Source organism: Carex rostrata, chromosome 8 (assembly GCF_964058835.1).
Source record: "Carex rostrata chromosome 8, lpCarRost1.2, whole genome shotgun sequence".
Lineage (NCBI taxonomy): Eukaryota > Viridiplantae > Streptophyta > Magnoliopsida > Poales > Cyperaceae > Carex > Carex rostrata.
In genome coordinates this window covers 12,806,746-12,824,908 of record NC_135925.1, presented here as the reverse complement: position 1 = coordinate 12,824,908, position 18,163 = coordinate 12,806,746, and the positions used below count along the sequence as shown (strand labels likewise).

At 32.0% G+C, this 18,163-nt stretch overlaps 1 protein-coding gene across 1 annotated transcript; it reads left to right on the top strand.

Annotated features, from left to right (window-relative positions):
• Positions 1 to 13,533: 13,533 nt before the first annotated feature.
• Positions 13,534 to 17,486, top strand: LOC144557933 (putative disease resistance RPP13-like protein 3). Its single transcript, XM_078306602.1, has 4 exons — positions 13,534 to 14,054; positions 14,323 to 14,544; positions 14,871 to 15,653; positions 16,100 to 17,486. Exons 1-4 carry the CDS (start codon positions 13,654 to 13,656, stop codon positions 17,340 to 17,342), a joined length of 2,649 nt encoding a protein of 882 aa, XP_078162728.1. The 5' UTR covers positions 13,534 to 13,653; the 3' UTR covers positions 17,343 to 17,486.
• The last annotated feature ends 677 nt before the right edge of the window (positions 17,487 to 18,163 follow it).

Below are 18,163 nucleotides of genomic sequence, written 5' to 3'. Positions count from 1 at the left end.
GGTTTGTGCATTGGACCATAAATCTAAAATTCAAAATTCAAATGGCCTATCCAAACCGTTCATATTGTTCTCCATATTAATATGTGCTTGGAGACCAAATTTTACATTTTTCTGAATTTTTTTTACTATTTATTAAGTATTTTACAAAATTGTTGATCCAACGGTGGCTTAACAAAACAGTAAAATCAGCAGCCACTGTTGGATCAACAATTTTGTAAAATACTTAATAAATAGTAAAAAAATTCAGAAAAATGTAAAATTTGGTCTCCAAGCACATATTAATATGGAGAACAAGATGAACAGTTTGGATCGGCCATTTGGATTTTGAATTTTAGATTTATGGTCCAATGCACAAACCCCTCCATGCATTGCATGCACCATAGCCCATCTACATATATATATATATATATATATATATATATATATATATATATATTATTAATAAAAAAAATCGGATGGTGGCATGGTGCCAATGACTAGACTAAAACATAGCCTAATTCAATTCCCCTTTTAAAAAATGGAGAAAAATGACTATCTTTGTTCTTTTTCTTTTTTTAAGGAAAGTCATTGACTAGTTGACTGATGAGTGGATGATTGGATGGTGTCCATGGAAGGGCTTGTAATAACTAAGATTCGAGCTGTCTATATGTATTTTATAGGAAGATAAAATATAAAGATGTATATCAGTGTAATTTTAAGGATCACTCTTATAAACAGAGGTGGATCTAAGGCTTAGTTAAAGACGGCTAAGTCACCTCTATGATTTTAAAGTTTTAATTATAGATATTGAATTGAATTTTTTTTTTTACTTTTTATATAGTTTAGCCATCCTCAATAAATGACATATGTTTAGTTGTAGCTAGTGTATTTATACTCGGGCGGGTACGGGTACCCCGGGTATACCCGGGACGGGTACGGGTATGGCGGGTATAATTTTCAAAAACCATACCCTACCCGTCCTATACCCTTACCCGTGTACCCTTGACGGGTAAGGCGGGTACGGGTACGAGTATTTTTTTTTTTTTTTTTTTGTTGGTTTTTTTTTTTTGCTGGTTTTTTGTTGGTTTTTTTTTTTTTTTTTTTGCTTTTTTTTTCTGGTTTGGGGGGGAAAATCAGATTTTTTGAATTTTGAAATGAGATAAACAGTGGTCGGGTATACGGGTACGGGTACGGGTAGTTGGGTACGGGTAGTCGGGTACGGGTTTAGTCGGGTACGGGTAAACTCGGGTAGGGTATGGTTGGGTATTGGTCCAAAATAACGGGTCCGGTCCGGTTTTTGCCCGTATCCGCGTACCCGAGTACCCGACCCATATCCGGGCTCGGGCACGGATACCCCGGGCGACGGGTACGGGTGGGTATGATCGGGTATACCCGACCCGGGTTTTATTCAAACTCTAGTTGTAGCCTAGTGGTTAAAACTTTATTTTATAGTTGAGAGGTCTTGAATTTAAATCTCAATCACTACAATTATATATTTTAATTTTCAATCACTCTATAAAAAAAATGAGGAGGGTTCCACTGCACCCTCCTTTCCTGCTCCTAACCTGCTCCTAAATCCGCATAAAAAGTTGTGCAAATCAGAGTGTTGATTATAGCAAAAAGTCATCATCCTGTACTGGACGCCTCCTGTGCCTCCTTTCTCTCTCAATGATTAGAGATCTCCAGCGTGAAAGAAAAACTCTCCTTCGCGTTCTGTTCTCTCTCAAACGCTCTCTCACACAACTCTTTTTCTCACTCTCACCCTCTTGATCTCGCACACAACCCCTTCGTAAAAAATGAGGAGAATTTGTGCGCCCTTTCCACGCAACTGAGGACAACCTAAACTGCTCACCTTTGCTCTCCATTTTCACCCTATGAACTCTCTGAAACTTGAGGCATCAATGATTAAGAGGAAAAAGTTCTGATACGTTACCCTTTTATCATTTTTTTTTTCAGATTTTGAAATATGTGGTCTACCACCAACTTTTAATTACAGTAATGGATTACAGAAAGGAAGAAAATAAAAAAAAATCATACATTATATCACTTTATCATTTTACAGGAAATTCAAATGTGTTAATTTCAACTGAAAAATTGTAGATTTTATAGGATATTCTACTGCTAATATATATTGAGTGAGTCTATGGTACTATGCATATTACGATTTGTTACCGTGCTATGGCTCTATTCGAGTTTTCAAATCCTAACGGTCGATCCGAACTGTTCATCTTGTTCTCCATATTAATATGTATTTGGAGACCAAATTTTACGTTTTTTGAATTTTTTTTTACTATTTTTTTCGATTTATTGAAAATCACTGTTTTTGGATGGTCCAGAATTTTCAGATCAAGTGATTTTCTAAATCTCTAAAAAAAAGTAAAATTTAAAAAAAAAAATGTGAAATTTGGTCTCCAAACACATATTAATATGGAGAACAAGATGAATGGTTCGGATTGACCGTTAGAATTTGAAAACTCGAATATAGAGCCGTAGCACGGTAACAACCCGTGAGATGCATATTACCATAGACTCACTCATATATATTTTACAATATTGTCATTATTAGAAGCGGATTTAGATTTTCCAGTTGAAAATTCATCACATGTCTAAAACTTTAATTAAGCATACCAAATTTACATTTTTGGTTAGGTGATAACTGATACTTCTCTGGATGCAGAATTATTGAGTGACCAAATCTAAAACATTTTCTAATGAAAAGTTGTTTTTCATTCAGAGTTTTGTTGGAAAACTAAAGTTAAGAATTAGGTTTCATACTAGAACTTGACAGGCAGAAAGCGGCTTAAAGTGATACGTGCTGCTAGATGAAGAAAAGACTCCTTGATTTTGTTCTTCATTTTGAAGTGTGTAGTTAAGGTTTTTGGGGACATGTTATAAGTTTTTAGAGATGGAAACATTCATATGTATTTTTTATTATCCATATATCTATTCAATTTTGTTTTGGGATGTTGTTATTATCTTTTACTGGTACTTGCCAATTAAGATGTCTTAATTTGGGTATTTACATGATGTGAGATCCTGATGCTACAATTCATCAATTGCCCATTTCAAAATTATACTAGAACAGATTATGATAAGTTTTGATTTATTGTAAGCTAACAAGAGTCTCATAGTATGATGTACTAGTACATAACAAGAGATGATGTACCAGTACATACAAATTATGCTTAGCACATTACAACACATGCCAGTACATAACAAGAGTACCATAGAAAATGGTACTGTTTCACAAGAACAACTACTTTGATAATAAAGTGAGAAAATAGTAAATATTATCCAAACTAACATCAATTTTAATTTATCAAAAGCTAACAAGAGTATCATAGTATGATGACTACAAGGGTAAATATGGAACAATTGTCAAATTAAGCATCACTACATCCAAAATAACAAGTGTTGTACTTTTTTCATAAGCACAACTACATTTAGAAAACTCAAATCAAGGCTTTCAAGTACTGTACGTTTTTCTCTACATTATTTTATAACTCAGAAAGACAAAATGAAATCTGAAACAAAAGAATCAGACAAAAATATAATAGTTAGGATCATTCTTAAATGAAAATCATTATCACTCTTCTTGAATGTAGAATCATTCTTATTTGTATTATGTTCGCAAGAATTATCTATCTCCATTTCATCCTCAATAGAAGCATCTTCTGAAATACAAACAAATATTTAATGACAACAAGTATGACATAAGCTTACATAAAGGAAGACTAATATGAAAATTATGCAAGCTGAATTTTACCAAATCTAAACTAGAAAGCTAAGACATGCACTCTGTACTCACAACAGGTATTCACAAAAATATTCCTGGAACTACTTGCCAATACTTTTGGTTATATGACCATCAAAAGTCAAATATTGGCTCATTTGAATTAATTTTTATATTTGCAGATAAGCACACAAAAAAAATGTTGCTTTGCAATAGTAATCTAGCTTGCTGTGGAGTATAGTTGGAATGCTATTATCCTTGAATTGGTGAAATAATATTTGTTTCTTGCTCAATTCAAGCATATAGATGAAATAGCTTTATTTGCAAAAAAGAAATATGCTTTTTTGTGCAACAAATTGAGAAAAATATTTTGATATTTGAACAGATTTTAGATACAGACCATAAACCTTATGTATTTGATCATGTCTAATTTTTTATAAAGGGTATTGAGAGGAATTTGAAACATAAAAAAACAAAGTAAACTAAAAACAGAGATTGCGTCTCAGTACTGTCTAGATTCTAATTTGGAGATTTCATCTCAGTACCTCCAGTATGCAATTTAATACCTCATGTAAATACTGGATGGTTCTAAAATCAGAGACAGCTTGTAATTTCATTATTTTTTAAATCAAAGCAAGCTGACTGTTACTAAACTAACAAAAATTTATAGAGAATTTCTGAAGTTTTGCACACCATCTTATGAGGAGTACTTCAGAGTTGAATTTCATTATTACTCTATGCAAATTTAAAGAAATTTAATATAAATTTAGAAAGTAGATTATGTCAGAGAATAGAGACTGATGATGGCGGCGACCAGGGTTCGACGGAACATGAAAGTGCATCGCAAGGAGGAGGAGGCGATCATCTGATTATCCATAATCAGATGGCAATTTCAATCACAGGAGAGAAACAGTAATATGTGGTCACTGGAGAGCAAAAGAAGAAGTTGAGGAGTGCTTTTTCGGAAATGAAACGTCGTGATTAAAAACAATCTGATTCATTGATCAAAATAAGATGGTTGGCCCAGATTTAGGATCAGGTTAGGAGCATGAAAAGGAGGTGCAGTGGAACCCTCCTCCAAAAAAATTTCTAGTTCAGCCCCTGCTAACAAATTATATAGGGCAAAAGGATAAAGCAAATTGATAGTAAGATAATAATTTTTTCACATTTAAAGCAGTGTTAAAAATATTTCTTTCAATTTCTTCTTTTTCTAGACATGACCACAAAATTATAAGAAAACTTCTTAAGAAATTAATAAATCTTCTTTTTCTAGACATCACCACAAAAATATAAGGAAACTTCTTAAGAATTAAATAAAAACATTTCTTTCACTTTCTTTTTTTTCTAGACATCACCACAAAAATATAAGGAAACTTCTTAAGAATTAAATAAAAACATTTCTTCCACTTTCTTCTTTTTCTAGATATGACCCCAAAAATATAAGGAAACTTCTTAAGAAAATTCATGATGACATGACTCCACTAAAATGAAATTATTGTGCAAACACGCTTCAAATTCACTGCAGTGTTGACTAGTTGACTGATGAGTGGATTTTTTTAGATTTTTTTTTTCTTTTTTTTATGGAAAGCCATTGACTAGTTGACTGATGAGTGGATGGTGTCCATGGAAGGACTCGTAATAAGTAAGATTCGAGCTGTCTATATGTATTTGATAGGAAGATAAAATATGAAGATATATATGAGTGTAATTTTAAGGATCACTCTTACAAATTATATAGGGCAAAAGGATAAAACAAATTGATAGTAAGATAATTATTTTTTCACATTTAAAGTAGTGATAAAAATGTTTCTTTCACTTTCTTGTTTTTCTAGACATGACCACAAAAATATATATAAGGAAACTTCGGAATGGAATCTGCTCATTTTCTTGAGAAAAAGGAGGATCATCCTATTCTCCAATCCGATCCGTTCAAAATCAATCAAACGGCTTCAATTATATCTGATTCATTTTAATAGATTATATTGATATAAAAGAAAAAAAAATTGAAGCCGTTTGGTCGATTTTGAATGGTTCGGATTAGAGAATAGGAGGGTCCTCCTTTTCTCAAGAAAAGGAACAGATTCCATTCCGAAGTTTCCTTATATATATTTTTGTGATCATGTTTAGAAAAAGAAGAAAGTGAAAGAAATATTTTTATCACAACTTCAAATGTGAAAAAATAATTATCTTACTATCAATTTGCTTTATCTTTTTGCCTTATATAATTTGTAAGAATGATCCTTAAAATTACACTGATTTATATCTTCCTATAAAATACATATACACAGCTCGAATCTTAGTTATTACGAGTCCTTCCATGGACACCAATACACCATCCAGTCTTCCACTCATCAGTCAATTAGTCAATGAATTTTCTTAAAAAAAGAAAAAGAAAAAGAAAAAAAAAGATATTTGTTTTAATTATGATTTATTAAAAATAATTCACAGAATGTGGGCTCCTAGGTTCTTTTCGGATTCACAAAATAGTCACTGTTACTGAAGAGTCACATGCATTGGTACTGTAGCCTGACACTACTAACTATTCATTCATGTATGGGTACATAAATGAACTAGGATGGTTGTAAGAAGTTGCAATAATTGGAGATTTTGTTTAGGAAATTACTTTAGCTGCAATAATATCCATTGTAATTTGTTACCATTAGTGATAAATTTGCCGAGATTTTTATATTTACCCAAAAAACAATATTTTTTATTAAAAATAATCACGATTTGGCGAAATTTTTAAAAATACCCAACCTGCGGAAAAAATCCACGGCCCGGGATTTTTTATTCCGCCCTGTGGAAAAAATCCGCGGCCCGGGAATTTTAATAATTTTTTTTTTTTTTGGAGATTATGCTTTTGAGCCCAACTTTGCACCTCTGGTTAACATAGCAAATCATTTTCAAAAATCATGAAAATTGACCGAAATGCAGACTTGACATCGTAAAACAAGACTGTCAAGTTTCACACAAAATCTCAAAACAGATCACGAGATATCATCTCTCAAAAATTGCCCGAACTGCTGAAGGAGTGCTTCTGAGCCCAACTTTGCACCTCTAGTTAACATACCAAAGCATCTTCCAAAATTATGAAAATTGACCGACATGCAGTATTGACATCGTAGAACATAACTGTTAAGTTTCACAAAAAGTCTCAAAACAAATCGCGAGATATCATATCTCAAAAATTGTCCGAACTGCTGAAGGAGTGCTTCTGAGCCCAACTTTGCATCTCTGGTTAACATAGCAAAGCATCTTCCAAAATCATGAAAATTGACCGACATGCAGTATTAACATCATAGAATATGACTGTGAAGTTTCACAAAAAATCTCAAAACAGATCGCGAGATATCATATCTCAAAAATTGCCCGAACTGCTTAAGGAGTGCTTCTGAGCCCAACTTTGCACCTTTGGTTAACATAGCTAAACATCTTCAAAAATTATGAAAATTGACCGACATTCAGTTTTGACATCGTAGAGCAAGAATCTGAAGTTTCACACAAAATCACAAAATAGATCGCGAGATATCATCTCTCAAAAATTGCCCGAACTGCTGAAGAAATGCTTCTGAGCCCAACTTTGCACCTCTGGTTAACAAACGAAAGCATCTTCAAAAATCATGAAAATTGACCAACATGCAGTCTTGACATCGTAGAACAAGACTGCATGTCGGTCAATTTTCATGACTTTTGAATATGCTTTGCTATGTTAACCAAAGATGCAAAGTTGGGCTCAGAAGCAGTCCTTCAGCAGTTCGGGCAATTTTTGAGATATGATATCTCCCGATCTGTTTTGAGATTTTTTGTGAAACTACACAGTCATGTTCTACGATGTTAAGACTATATGTCGGTCAAGTTTCATGATTTTTGAAGATGCTTTTCTATGTTAACCAAATGTGCAAAGTTGGGCTCAGAAGCACTCCTTCAGCAGTTCGGGCAATTTTTGAGATATGATATCTCGTGATCTGTTTTGAGATATTTTGTGAAACTTCACAGTCATGTTCTATGATGTTAAGAATGAATGTTGGTAAATTTTCATGATTTTTGAAGATGCTTTGCTATGTTAACCAGAGGTGCAAAGTTGGGCTCAGAAGCAGTCCTTCAGCAGTTCGGGCAATTTTTGAGATATGATATCTCCCGATCTGTTCAGAGATTTTAAATAAAACTTCACAGTCATGTTTTAGGATGTCAAGACTGCATGTTGGTCAATTTTCATGATTTTTGAAGATGGTTTGCTATGTTAATCAGAGGTGCAAAGTTGGGCTCAGAAGCACTCCTTCAGCAGTTCGGGCAATTTTTGAGAGATGATATCTCGTGATCTGTTTTGAGATTTTGTGTGAAACTACACAGTCATGTTTTACGATGTCAAGATTGCATGTCGGTCAATTTTCATGATTTTTGAAGATGGTTTGCTATGTTAATCAGAGGTGCAAAGTTGGGTTCAAAAGCATAATCTCAAAAAAAAAAAAAAAATTATTAAAATTCCCGGGCCGCGGATTTTTTCAACGGGGCGGAATAAAAAATCCCGGGCCGCGGATTTTTTCCGCGGGTTGGGTATTTTTAAAAATTTCGCTAAATCGTGGTTATTTTTAATAAAAAATATTGTTTTTTAGGTAAATATAAAAATCTCGGATAAATTTGACTTGAAGAGGGCACATTAGCATTTCAAACCCTATAGATTATAAACCCTGACTTCACAAATTCTGACACATTAATTCTGAGCAGAACCATTCAAAAGGACTGCAAAAAAATTTAAATAAAGAAAACAGAGGACCAAGCAAGTAGTACAAAAGATAAAGGTCGCACCTACATAGAAGATATTAAATAGAGGAGGGTTCAAATGCCTCCATGTTTTTGTGCCTCCATCATGCCTCCATCTCTCTCCATCATTTTCAAAGTTCAAACAGTCGATCCGAACCGCTCAACCTAACCTCCATACTAAAATATGTTTGGAGACCAAATTTTATATTTTTAGGAATTTTTTTACTATTTTTTTAGATAGGTACAAAAATATTGTTTTTAGATGGTTCAGATTTACTGATTTTGTACCTATCTAAAAAAATAGTAAAAAAAATCCTAAAAATATAAAATTTGGTCTCCAAACATATTTTAGTATGAAGGTTAGATTGAGCGGTTCGGATCGACTATTTGAACTTTGAAAATGATAGATAGAGATGGAGGCATGATGGAGGCACAAAAACATGGAGGCATTTGAACCCTCCTCTATTAAATAAAGCATGAATATAATGAAGCGTTTTTTTCTTATATATGAGTTGAACTAACGTACTCTTAAGCTTACTAAGCTTTTTGTGAGCTTAACTAAAAAACTAATTAAAATAAATTTAAATGATGAATCTAAATTATTGAAACTGATCTACTTCACTAGTATATATATAATAAATGTGAAGAAATAGTTCTCCCTCGTGAACGTTATTGTCGATAACATGGATGTTATGATTAATAATGATTTTTTTAGATTTTGAATTTTCACAGAAGCGTTCACTGTTGTCAATATTTTATTTTTCTATTAATAAAAAAAATCAGATAGGGGCATGGTGCCAATGACTAGACCAGTGTTGTAAAAAAGGGTCTTAACGGCAGTTTAATCGTTAACGGCGGTTAAACCGTTACGAATACACTTAACAGATACTTGTTTGCAGATGAAAACGATTAATTCACCGTTTTACTGTTTAATCATCCGTTTATTTCCGATTATTCCCATTTATTCCAATGAATATTTATTTTTCACATTGATTTTTTTTTTCTGTGATAGTGTGTAATAATAAGTTTTATTTGTGCTTGGATATAAATTTAATATTTTATATATATGTTTTTTCTTCTTACTTAATTTGAATTTGATTAATTCTTCTGTTATTCATATACCATATATTTTTCTTACTAATTTATGATGTATTTTTTTTCAATTAGTACGACATATTCATTTATAAAACTGAGTTGTTATCATAAATTAAATTTAGTAATTTTATGTCAGAATGTTCCATTTTTTTCAAATAATATGTTATTAGTATTTAAAAAATTTATTTTTTGAATTTATTTTTTCATTAAATAAATGTGTTACTTACACATGTAAAGTGCTTATGCGTTCAAAAAAATAAACGTAGTGTCATGTTATAATAATGGAACTATGTTAAATTAAGTTTATTTGATAAGTTTAATGAGTTAAATAAATTATGATATATATATCATGAGTAGGAGGGTTCAAATGCACCCAAATTTTTGTGCACCCAAATGTACCATATCTTTCAAATCCTTTTTCTCCGTTTTTAAAGTCCGAATAATCAATCCGAACTGTTAAATGCGATCTATATATTAAGATGTTCTTGGAGACCAAATTTTACATTTTTTGGAAATTTTTTACTATTTATTAAACCATTTTGAAAATCGCTGATCCAATGGTCCAGAAAATGTAAAATCAGCGATTTTCAAAGTGGCTTAATAAATAGTAAAAAATTTCAAAAAATGTAAAATTTGGTCTCCAAGCACATCTTAATATATATATCGCATCTAACGATTCAGATTGACTATTCGGACTTTGAAAATAGAGAAAATTGATTTGAAAAATAAAGTATATTTGAGTGCACAAAAATTTAGATGCATTTGAACCCTCCTCATATATCATATAAGTTTATTTGTTATATATGATATATATAGCAACTGACATTAAGTAGAATGTGAAGAAATAGTTCTCCCTCGTGGACGTTATTGTTGATAACGTTCTGCATTTTATTTTGTTAATTAGTTTGTTAATTATCTTCAATAATATGGAGGTTATGTTTCATAACAATTTTTTGAGATTTTGAATTTTCACACCAATACACCATCCAGTCTTTCCATGGACACCATTACACCATCCAGTCTTCCTCGAGTCCTTCCATGGACGCCATCCAGTTTTTTTTTTGAGATTTTGTTAATTAGTTTGTTATCATCTCTCTCGAGTCCTTTCATGGACACCAATACTAGTGTTTGGTAAACGGGTCGGGCTGGGCCGGGCGGTCCGGCCAAAACCCGGGCACGGATACGAATAGCCATGGTTACGGGCGTTATGGGCACACGGGTACAACGGGCCGGGTATTACGGGTTTTTTTTTCAAAAATTCTGCCCTGCTCGTTTAATACCCGTGCTCGTCACGGGTTCGGGGGCAGGACTGTCAGAGTACGGGGGGCCAGGCGATCTGGTCCGGTCTGGGTCCGGATGCGGTTTTTTTTTCTATTTTTTTTCTTTGAAAACCAATAAATTATAAATCCAAATTCATACCAATTAAAATTCATTTGACATGATTATGGTTGTATATTTGAACTCAATAATTTTTGTTATAATAAAATATAAATCAAAAATTTCTTAAATCAATTACTTTAAAAATAATGAATTTAAAAAACAGAAATAAGAAATAAAAAAAACAGAAATAAAAAACAGAAATAAGAAAAACAGAAACAAAAAACAGAAATAAGAAAAACAAAATTTAAAAAACATAAATTAAAAAACAGTATTTAAAAAACAGAAATAAATCTAACCTATTTCAAAAATATAATTACTTCACATATTCAAAATATATTCAAAACAAATCAAATTACTTCACATATTAAAATAAATAAATCTAACATCTTTTATTAACCTATTAAAAATAAATCCAACATTTTGAAAAATAAATCTAACATATTCAAAACAAATCAAATTACTTAACATATTCAAAAAAATAGATCTAACATCTTTTATTAACCTATTAAAAAATAAATCCAACATTTTAAAAAATAAATCTAACCTATTCAAAACAAATCAAATTACTTCACATATTGAAAAAAAAAAAAATCTAACATCTTTTATTAACCTATTAAAAAAATTCAACATTTTGAAAATTGAATCTAACCTATTCAAAACAAATATAATTACTTCACGTATTTAAAAAATAAATCTAACATCTTTTATTAACCTATTAAAAAAATCAAACATTTTGAAAAATAAATCTAACCTATTCAAAACAAATCAAATTACTTTACATATTCAAAAAAATAAATCTAACATCTTTTATTAACCTATTAAAAAATAAATCCAACATTTTGAAAAATAAATCTAACCTATTCAAAACAAATCTAATCACTTCACATATTCAAAAAAAATAAATCAAACATCTTTTATTAACCTATTAAAAAATAAATCCAACATTTTGAAAAATAAATCTAACCTATTCAAAACAAATATAATTACTACACATATTCAAAAAAATAAATCTAACATCTTTTATTAACCTAGTAAAAAATAAATCCAACATTTTGAAAAATAAATCTAACCTATTCAAAACAAATATAATTACTTCACATATTCAAAAAAAAAACTAATCTATTTTTTTAATCTATTAAAAATAAATTTGAATTTCAAAAATAAAATCTAACCTATTCAAAATAAATCTAATTACTTCACATATTCAAAAAAAAAAATTCTAACATCTTTATTTAACCTACTAAAAATAAATCAGAATTTCAAAAATAAAATCCAACATATTCAAAACAAATCTAATTACTTCACATATTCAAAAAGAAAAATCTAACATCTTTTATTAACCTATTAAAAATAAATCCGAATTTCAAAAATAAAATCTAACATATTCAAAACAAATCTAATTACTTCATAAATTAAAAAAAAAACTAACCTATTTTTTTAACCTATTAAAAATAAATCCGAATTTCAAAAATAAAATCTAACCTATTTAAAACAAATCAAATTACTTTACATATTCAAAAAAAAAAATCTAACCTATTTAAAACAAATCTAATTACTTCACATATTAAAAAAAAAAAATCTAACATCTTTATTTAACCTACTAAAAATAAATCCGAATTTCAAAAATAAAATCTAACCTATTCAAAACAAATCTAATTACTTCACATATAAAAAAAAATATCTAACATCTTTTATCGACCTATTAAAAATAAATCCGAATTTCAAAAATAAAATCTAACATATTCAAAACAAATCTAATTACTTCACATCTAACAAATCTAACATAAACTAAATAAATATAACAAATCTAACATAAAATAAATCTTACAAATCTAATTACTTAACAAATTTAATAAATCTAACATTCAATAAATACAACAAATCTAATTACTTAACATTTGTTTAACATTCAATAAATGGGGGGAATTTGAGTTTAAAATTTGAATTTTAAACCAAAAGTAAAAAAAAAAAAAAAACTGCCACGGGCTCACGGGCAGGGTCAGAGGCACGGGCGCACGGGTTCACAGGCATGGACTCACGGGTATGGGTTCAAGGGTATGGGGGTCCGGGTTCTCACAAGTTTTTTTTTCAAAAAACCGGATCGGACCCGTTTAATACCCGCGTACCCGTGCATATCCGTAGCACGGACACGGTCCGATCCGAGCACAAACACGGGCGGACCGTTTTGGATTGAGCCCCCAGGAACATTTACCAAGCACTAACCAATACACCATTCAGTCTTCCACTCATCGGTCAACTAGTCAATAGATTTCCTTAATAAATAAAAAAAAAAATGTCACTTACAGCGTGGTAGCTCATAAAGAAGCAGAGTTGCTTTCAGGAAACTTCTTAGAAAATTCATGATGACAGGACTCCACTAAAATAAAATTCCCGTGCAAACACGCTTCAAAGTGGAAACTATTGTCATTAACACCTTTTGTACGATTCGTCAAAGCCCCAAAAACTTTTGTCGGAAAAAATAATCTTTGCCTCGTAATTATCCCACATAAGGCCATTAATTTATTTGTTATAATTTAAAATCATTTTTTGCAACTTCTGCGAAGGAGACCATTCTAGCTCCTATAAATCACGCATTTGAGGCCTTATATTCCACCAATCCTAAAATCACGCATTTCTCATCATAAACCAACATTTTTGGTTTCTCACCAGTTGCCACTGCTCGTAGAATACAGAAATTAAGGGAGATGGCTGAGTGGATTGTAAATTTTGTGCTCGGCAAGCTTGCTGATGTCGCGGTCCAAGAGGTTCTCAGCTTGCACGGTGTCGATAAGCAAGTGGAGACAATGAGCCGTGAACTCGGCCGGATTCAAGCTTTTCTAAAAGATGCCGACAAAAAACAAATAACAAATGAAAAGCAGAAGTATTGGATAAAGGAGGTGAGAGATCTTGCCTACTCCATAGAAGATGTTATTGACATCTTTCTCATGGAAATCCCACAACAAGAACCACAAAAATCCACAGGCATGATGCATAATATGAAAAGGATGATAAGGAAAACCAAAAAATACACTGCTGTACGCAAACTTGTTGATGACATAAGTCTAATTCAGGCCAAGATGAAAGAGATTCAGATGAGTAGACTTAGGTATGTAAAGTTGGATTTAAACTTAATGGTACTTAGTCATCTCTATGATTTAAATTTTTCTAATTATGTATATTTAAATATAATTATTTTGCTTTTACAGTTTTTAGAAAGTCCAACTTTTTTCATAATGCTAAATGTGTGTTAATTTGTAGCGTAGTAGTTATAATTCTACTTTGTAGTAGTGACTTGGATTCAAGTTTCAATGCTCAAAATATTTTGCAATTTACATTTTAGCCCTCTCAATTTTTTTTAAATTCTATTTCTGTAGCTATGGAATCAATAATCTGGGCGAGGACAGTGGAGAGATCCAACTGCCCATTAGGCCATTCGTGTTGCCAGACATTGATCCTGAAATTATTGGATTCGATAAGGATCGAGACCATATTGTCAAAGAGTTGCTTGATGAGACCACTAAAAGACGTTCTGTGGTTTCAATTTGGGGTGCTGGTGGACTTGGAAAAACGACTCTCGCACAGAAAGTATACAATAGGTATGGACCATGTGTTTTTTTCATTTTTAATCTCATCTAACCCTTTAATATATCCATGTTGTTACAACTACCTCATGTTTTTTGGAGGATCTTCTGCAGAGGTATTGTCAAAATGAAATGGTTGTGACATATTGTTGAATATGGTACATTTTAGACGTCTCCGGCCTAGCTATTAATGGCCAAACCATAGTCCTTAGATCGATAATAAAAATTCCAATTTATATTTATACATTAATTTGTCCATCAATTTACATGTATTTCTTTTTTCAGTCTATCATCTATAAATTATGGTTATACTATAATCTAATACATGTTTTATTTTATAGTAATGATGTCAAGAATCGCTTTGGACGTCGTATATGGGTTGTTATTTCTCAAAAGTTCAAACTAATTGATATTTTGGGAAAAATACTGCAACAACTCGATCCTCAAATCGATCCCAGCAAGCTATCAAAAGATGAAGTAGTTTTACTTACCAAGCTTCATGAGTCTCTTAGAGGCAAAAACTATCTCGTAGTCTTTGATGATGTTTGGACAGATGATCTATGGATTCAAATTGAATCAGTGCTTCCAGATGAAAATAATGGAAGTCGAGTACTTATAACCTCTAGGTCTTTTGATGTTGTTAAGAATGCAGATCCCGCATGTGAACCATACAAACTTGAATACCTAACAGATGATTTAAGCTTAAAGCTTTTATTAAAAAAGGCTCTTCCTAATCAGGATTCAAATAATGGTGCCTTTCATGATCTTTCTGAAATCATGAATAAATTTGTCAAAAAATGTGATGGGTTGCCTCTTGCATTGGTGGTTGTAGGAAGTTTATTATCCAAAAAACCATGCAACTATAATGCTTGGAGTAAGGTGTTAAAAACAATGAGTTGGGATAATGATGGAAAGAAATGTAATGAGATTATTGGCACTAGTTATGAGGACCTACCATTTGCTCTTAAATCGTGCTTCATGTACTTTGCTGCATTTCCCGAAGACTATGAAGTATATGCCAAAGATTTAATTCGAATATGGGTTGCGGAGGGCTTCATACCACAGGAAAATAACAGAACATTAGAAAAAACTGGAGAAAGTTTTTTGGAGGATCTTGTGCAGAGGTATTACTTCTTTATGTAATGCTTTACACATTTTAGAAAATTAGCATGCTAATTTCATTGTGCAAGTGGTGGTTCCAATTTATTTATTTATTTCATGAATGCCCTTAGGAATATATTAACCCATTTGGATTCAATAAAAGTCCAATATCAGTACTACAGGAGAATCAAAGAGAAAAAAAATACCGAAAAAAAGCAAAAATCCATCAGCCGTATTAGTTATGTATATAACATGCAATTGAATTGTTTTGAAGCATACTATTTTTCCCTCATCAAATATTTATTGCATAGAAAATTTATGAATGCTAATATTATAATACGCAATTAGTACTTTCTTTAACTGCTTTCTTTAGAAAATGTGACCTTTAATAATTTAGTTTTGATATTTGTGTGAAATCCTAATCGGATGTGGTTGTTTACTGAAATATAATTTTGTTATTGTATAACAGGAGCATGATTCAGGTTAAATCTAGATCTCCTGATGGGTCTATTCAGTGTTGCCGCATACACGATCTCCTACGGGATCTCGCTGTCCGAAAAGCCAAGGAAGACAATTTTCTCATGGTGTATTCACATCCAAAGGATCAGCTGAGCATGGGTGGGGCGCGTCGTGTGGCAGTTCATCATTCAGATTGTGACGAACTCGCGATGAGCCAAAACCTGCGCACTTTGTTGTACTTCGGTGACAAGTACATGCCAAATTGTTCAAAGCAGAGGCTACTAAAAGTGGTAAGAACTGACTCGTTGGATACCAAAATAAAATTGGAAATGTTTGAGGGATTGAGTCAGTTAAGATACCTAAATCTTACTGGGCAGTCAAGGGATGACAAGCGTGAGGAATGCTTAGAGAAAGCAACAAGTGCTATGAAGTTTCTACAAACTCTTATTTTACCGATTCACGTAAAGCTTCCTGATTGTGTATGGCGCATCAACACATTGAGGCATGTCAATCCAAGATCATTTTCTAAAGTGCCACCGTCAACAAAACTAACAAATTTGCAAATGCTTCCAGTGGTGATTATTAATGAATCATGGGAAACAGAGTTACCTCATCTACCCAATTTACGTGAGTTAAATTTATACAATGAATCATCTTCATGGGGGACAGCTGTCGCTTTCCTAGGCACAGTAGAACACCTGATCTCTCTCTCGATTTCCAGTTCTCGTAGTCCGTTAGACACATTTGACATGAGGAACTTCCCATTTTATCAGACTCTACAATTTCTCAGATTATATCAATCTAGAATCTCTCATAATGAAATGGTCGATGTTAGCATGTTCCCTCCTCACCTCACTTATCTTCACATTTATAATTACCAGTTCCATCAAGATGTAATGTTAGTACTGGAGAAGCTACCATGCCTCAAGGAGCTCGTACTAATCCAAACATCCACCACTAATCGAAAAATTAGTTGTTCGGCTCAAGGCTTCAGGCATCTAGAAGTCTTGTATCTTGATGAATCTTTCTTGGCAGAGGATTGGAAGATAGAGGAGGGTGCTATGCCCATTCTTAGAGAACTCACAATTTGGGGGTGTAGTCAATTGCGTGGTCTTGAGGGGCTACGACACCTAACCAACCTTCAAACATTGACATGGATAAAGTCGAGAAGTGGGGGTGATCAGGAAGATGAGATCTTGAACTTACTCAAAGATGTTGTTCCTTCAAATGTTCTAATAATCAAGCGTTATTAATTTCACTCCAGTTTGATATATTTAATCGTTCTCTCTTAAATTTCTTGTATGTGTGCTTTGTATTTACTTTTTAATTTAGTGACTGACATTTATATATTTTTTATTTGAAATAAAGAACATAATTCAAGATTGCAACTTGAGCTAGCTTCGTAAATAGGTTGCAAACGCGGCCAACAAATCCATGTTTGGAGTGCACTAATTAAATAATTAAGCATACATAACAGACAAAAAAAAAAAATATACAAAGCACGAAATTTTTATTTCCGAAAAAATTGGTCAATTTTTCTTCCCTATTTGCAAGCGGGTCCATGAGTGAACCGAAATACCCCAAATTGATTTTGACATTGATTCTATGATCAGAATTACGCAATGCAACCCATAAATTTATGTGGATTCCATAAAAAGATTCTATGTCATGAAAAGAATATTTGTTAATGAGGTTAAAACGTAGAATTATAAACCTACGATGAGTCTCTTCTTTTTACTGAGTTTTAATTTAGCTTTAAAGTTTAACCTCGTGTCCTTGATCTTTCACGGGCCCAAAAATAACGGGTCGATTTCAGGGCCATAATTTATTAATTTTACTGCTTTGCTTTTATGGGCTAGAAAACAATTTCGGGCCTGATAATGAAAGTAAGAGTGACGGTAAAAGATCTCTGTTTTATAGCCAATAAAAGCAAATTAGAATCTGCTACTCATTATCAAAACATTTCAGTAAAATTCTGAAGAAAATTTAGCAGAGAATAATTGCAAAATGATGTCAGGATATTCATGATAAAATGAAGGTTCTTCTTTGGAGCCCAAAAATAAGAAAAAAATAT

Bases quoted from the DNA above. Each gene is read 5' to 3' on its own strand.
- LOC144557933 (XM_078306602.1), top strand. From the start codon at position 13,654: ATGGCTGAGTGGATTGTAAATTTTGTGCTCGGCAAGCTTGCTGATGTC. The intron at 14,055-14,322 runs GTATGTAAAGTT...CTATTTCTGTAG, and splicing joins ATTCAGATGAGTAGACTTAG to CTATGGAATCAATAATCTGG. The intron at 15,654-16,099 runs GTATTACTTCTT...ATTGTATAACAG, and splicing joins TTGGAGGATCTTGTGCAGAG to GAGCATGATTCAGGTTAAAT.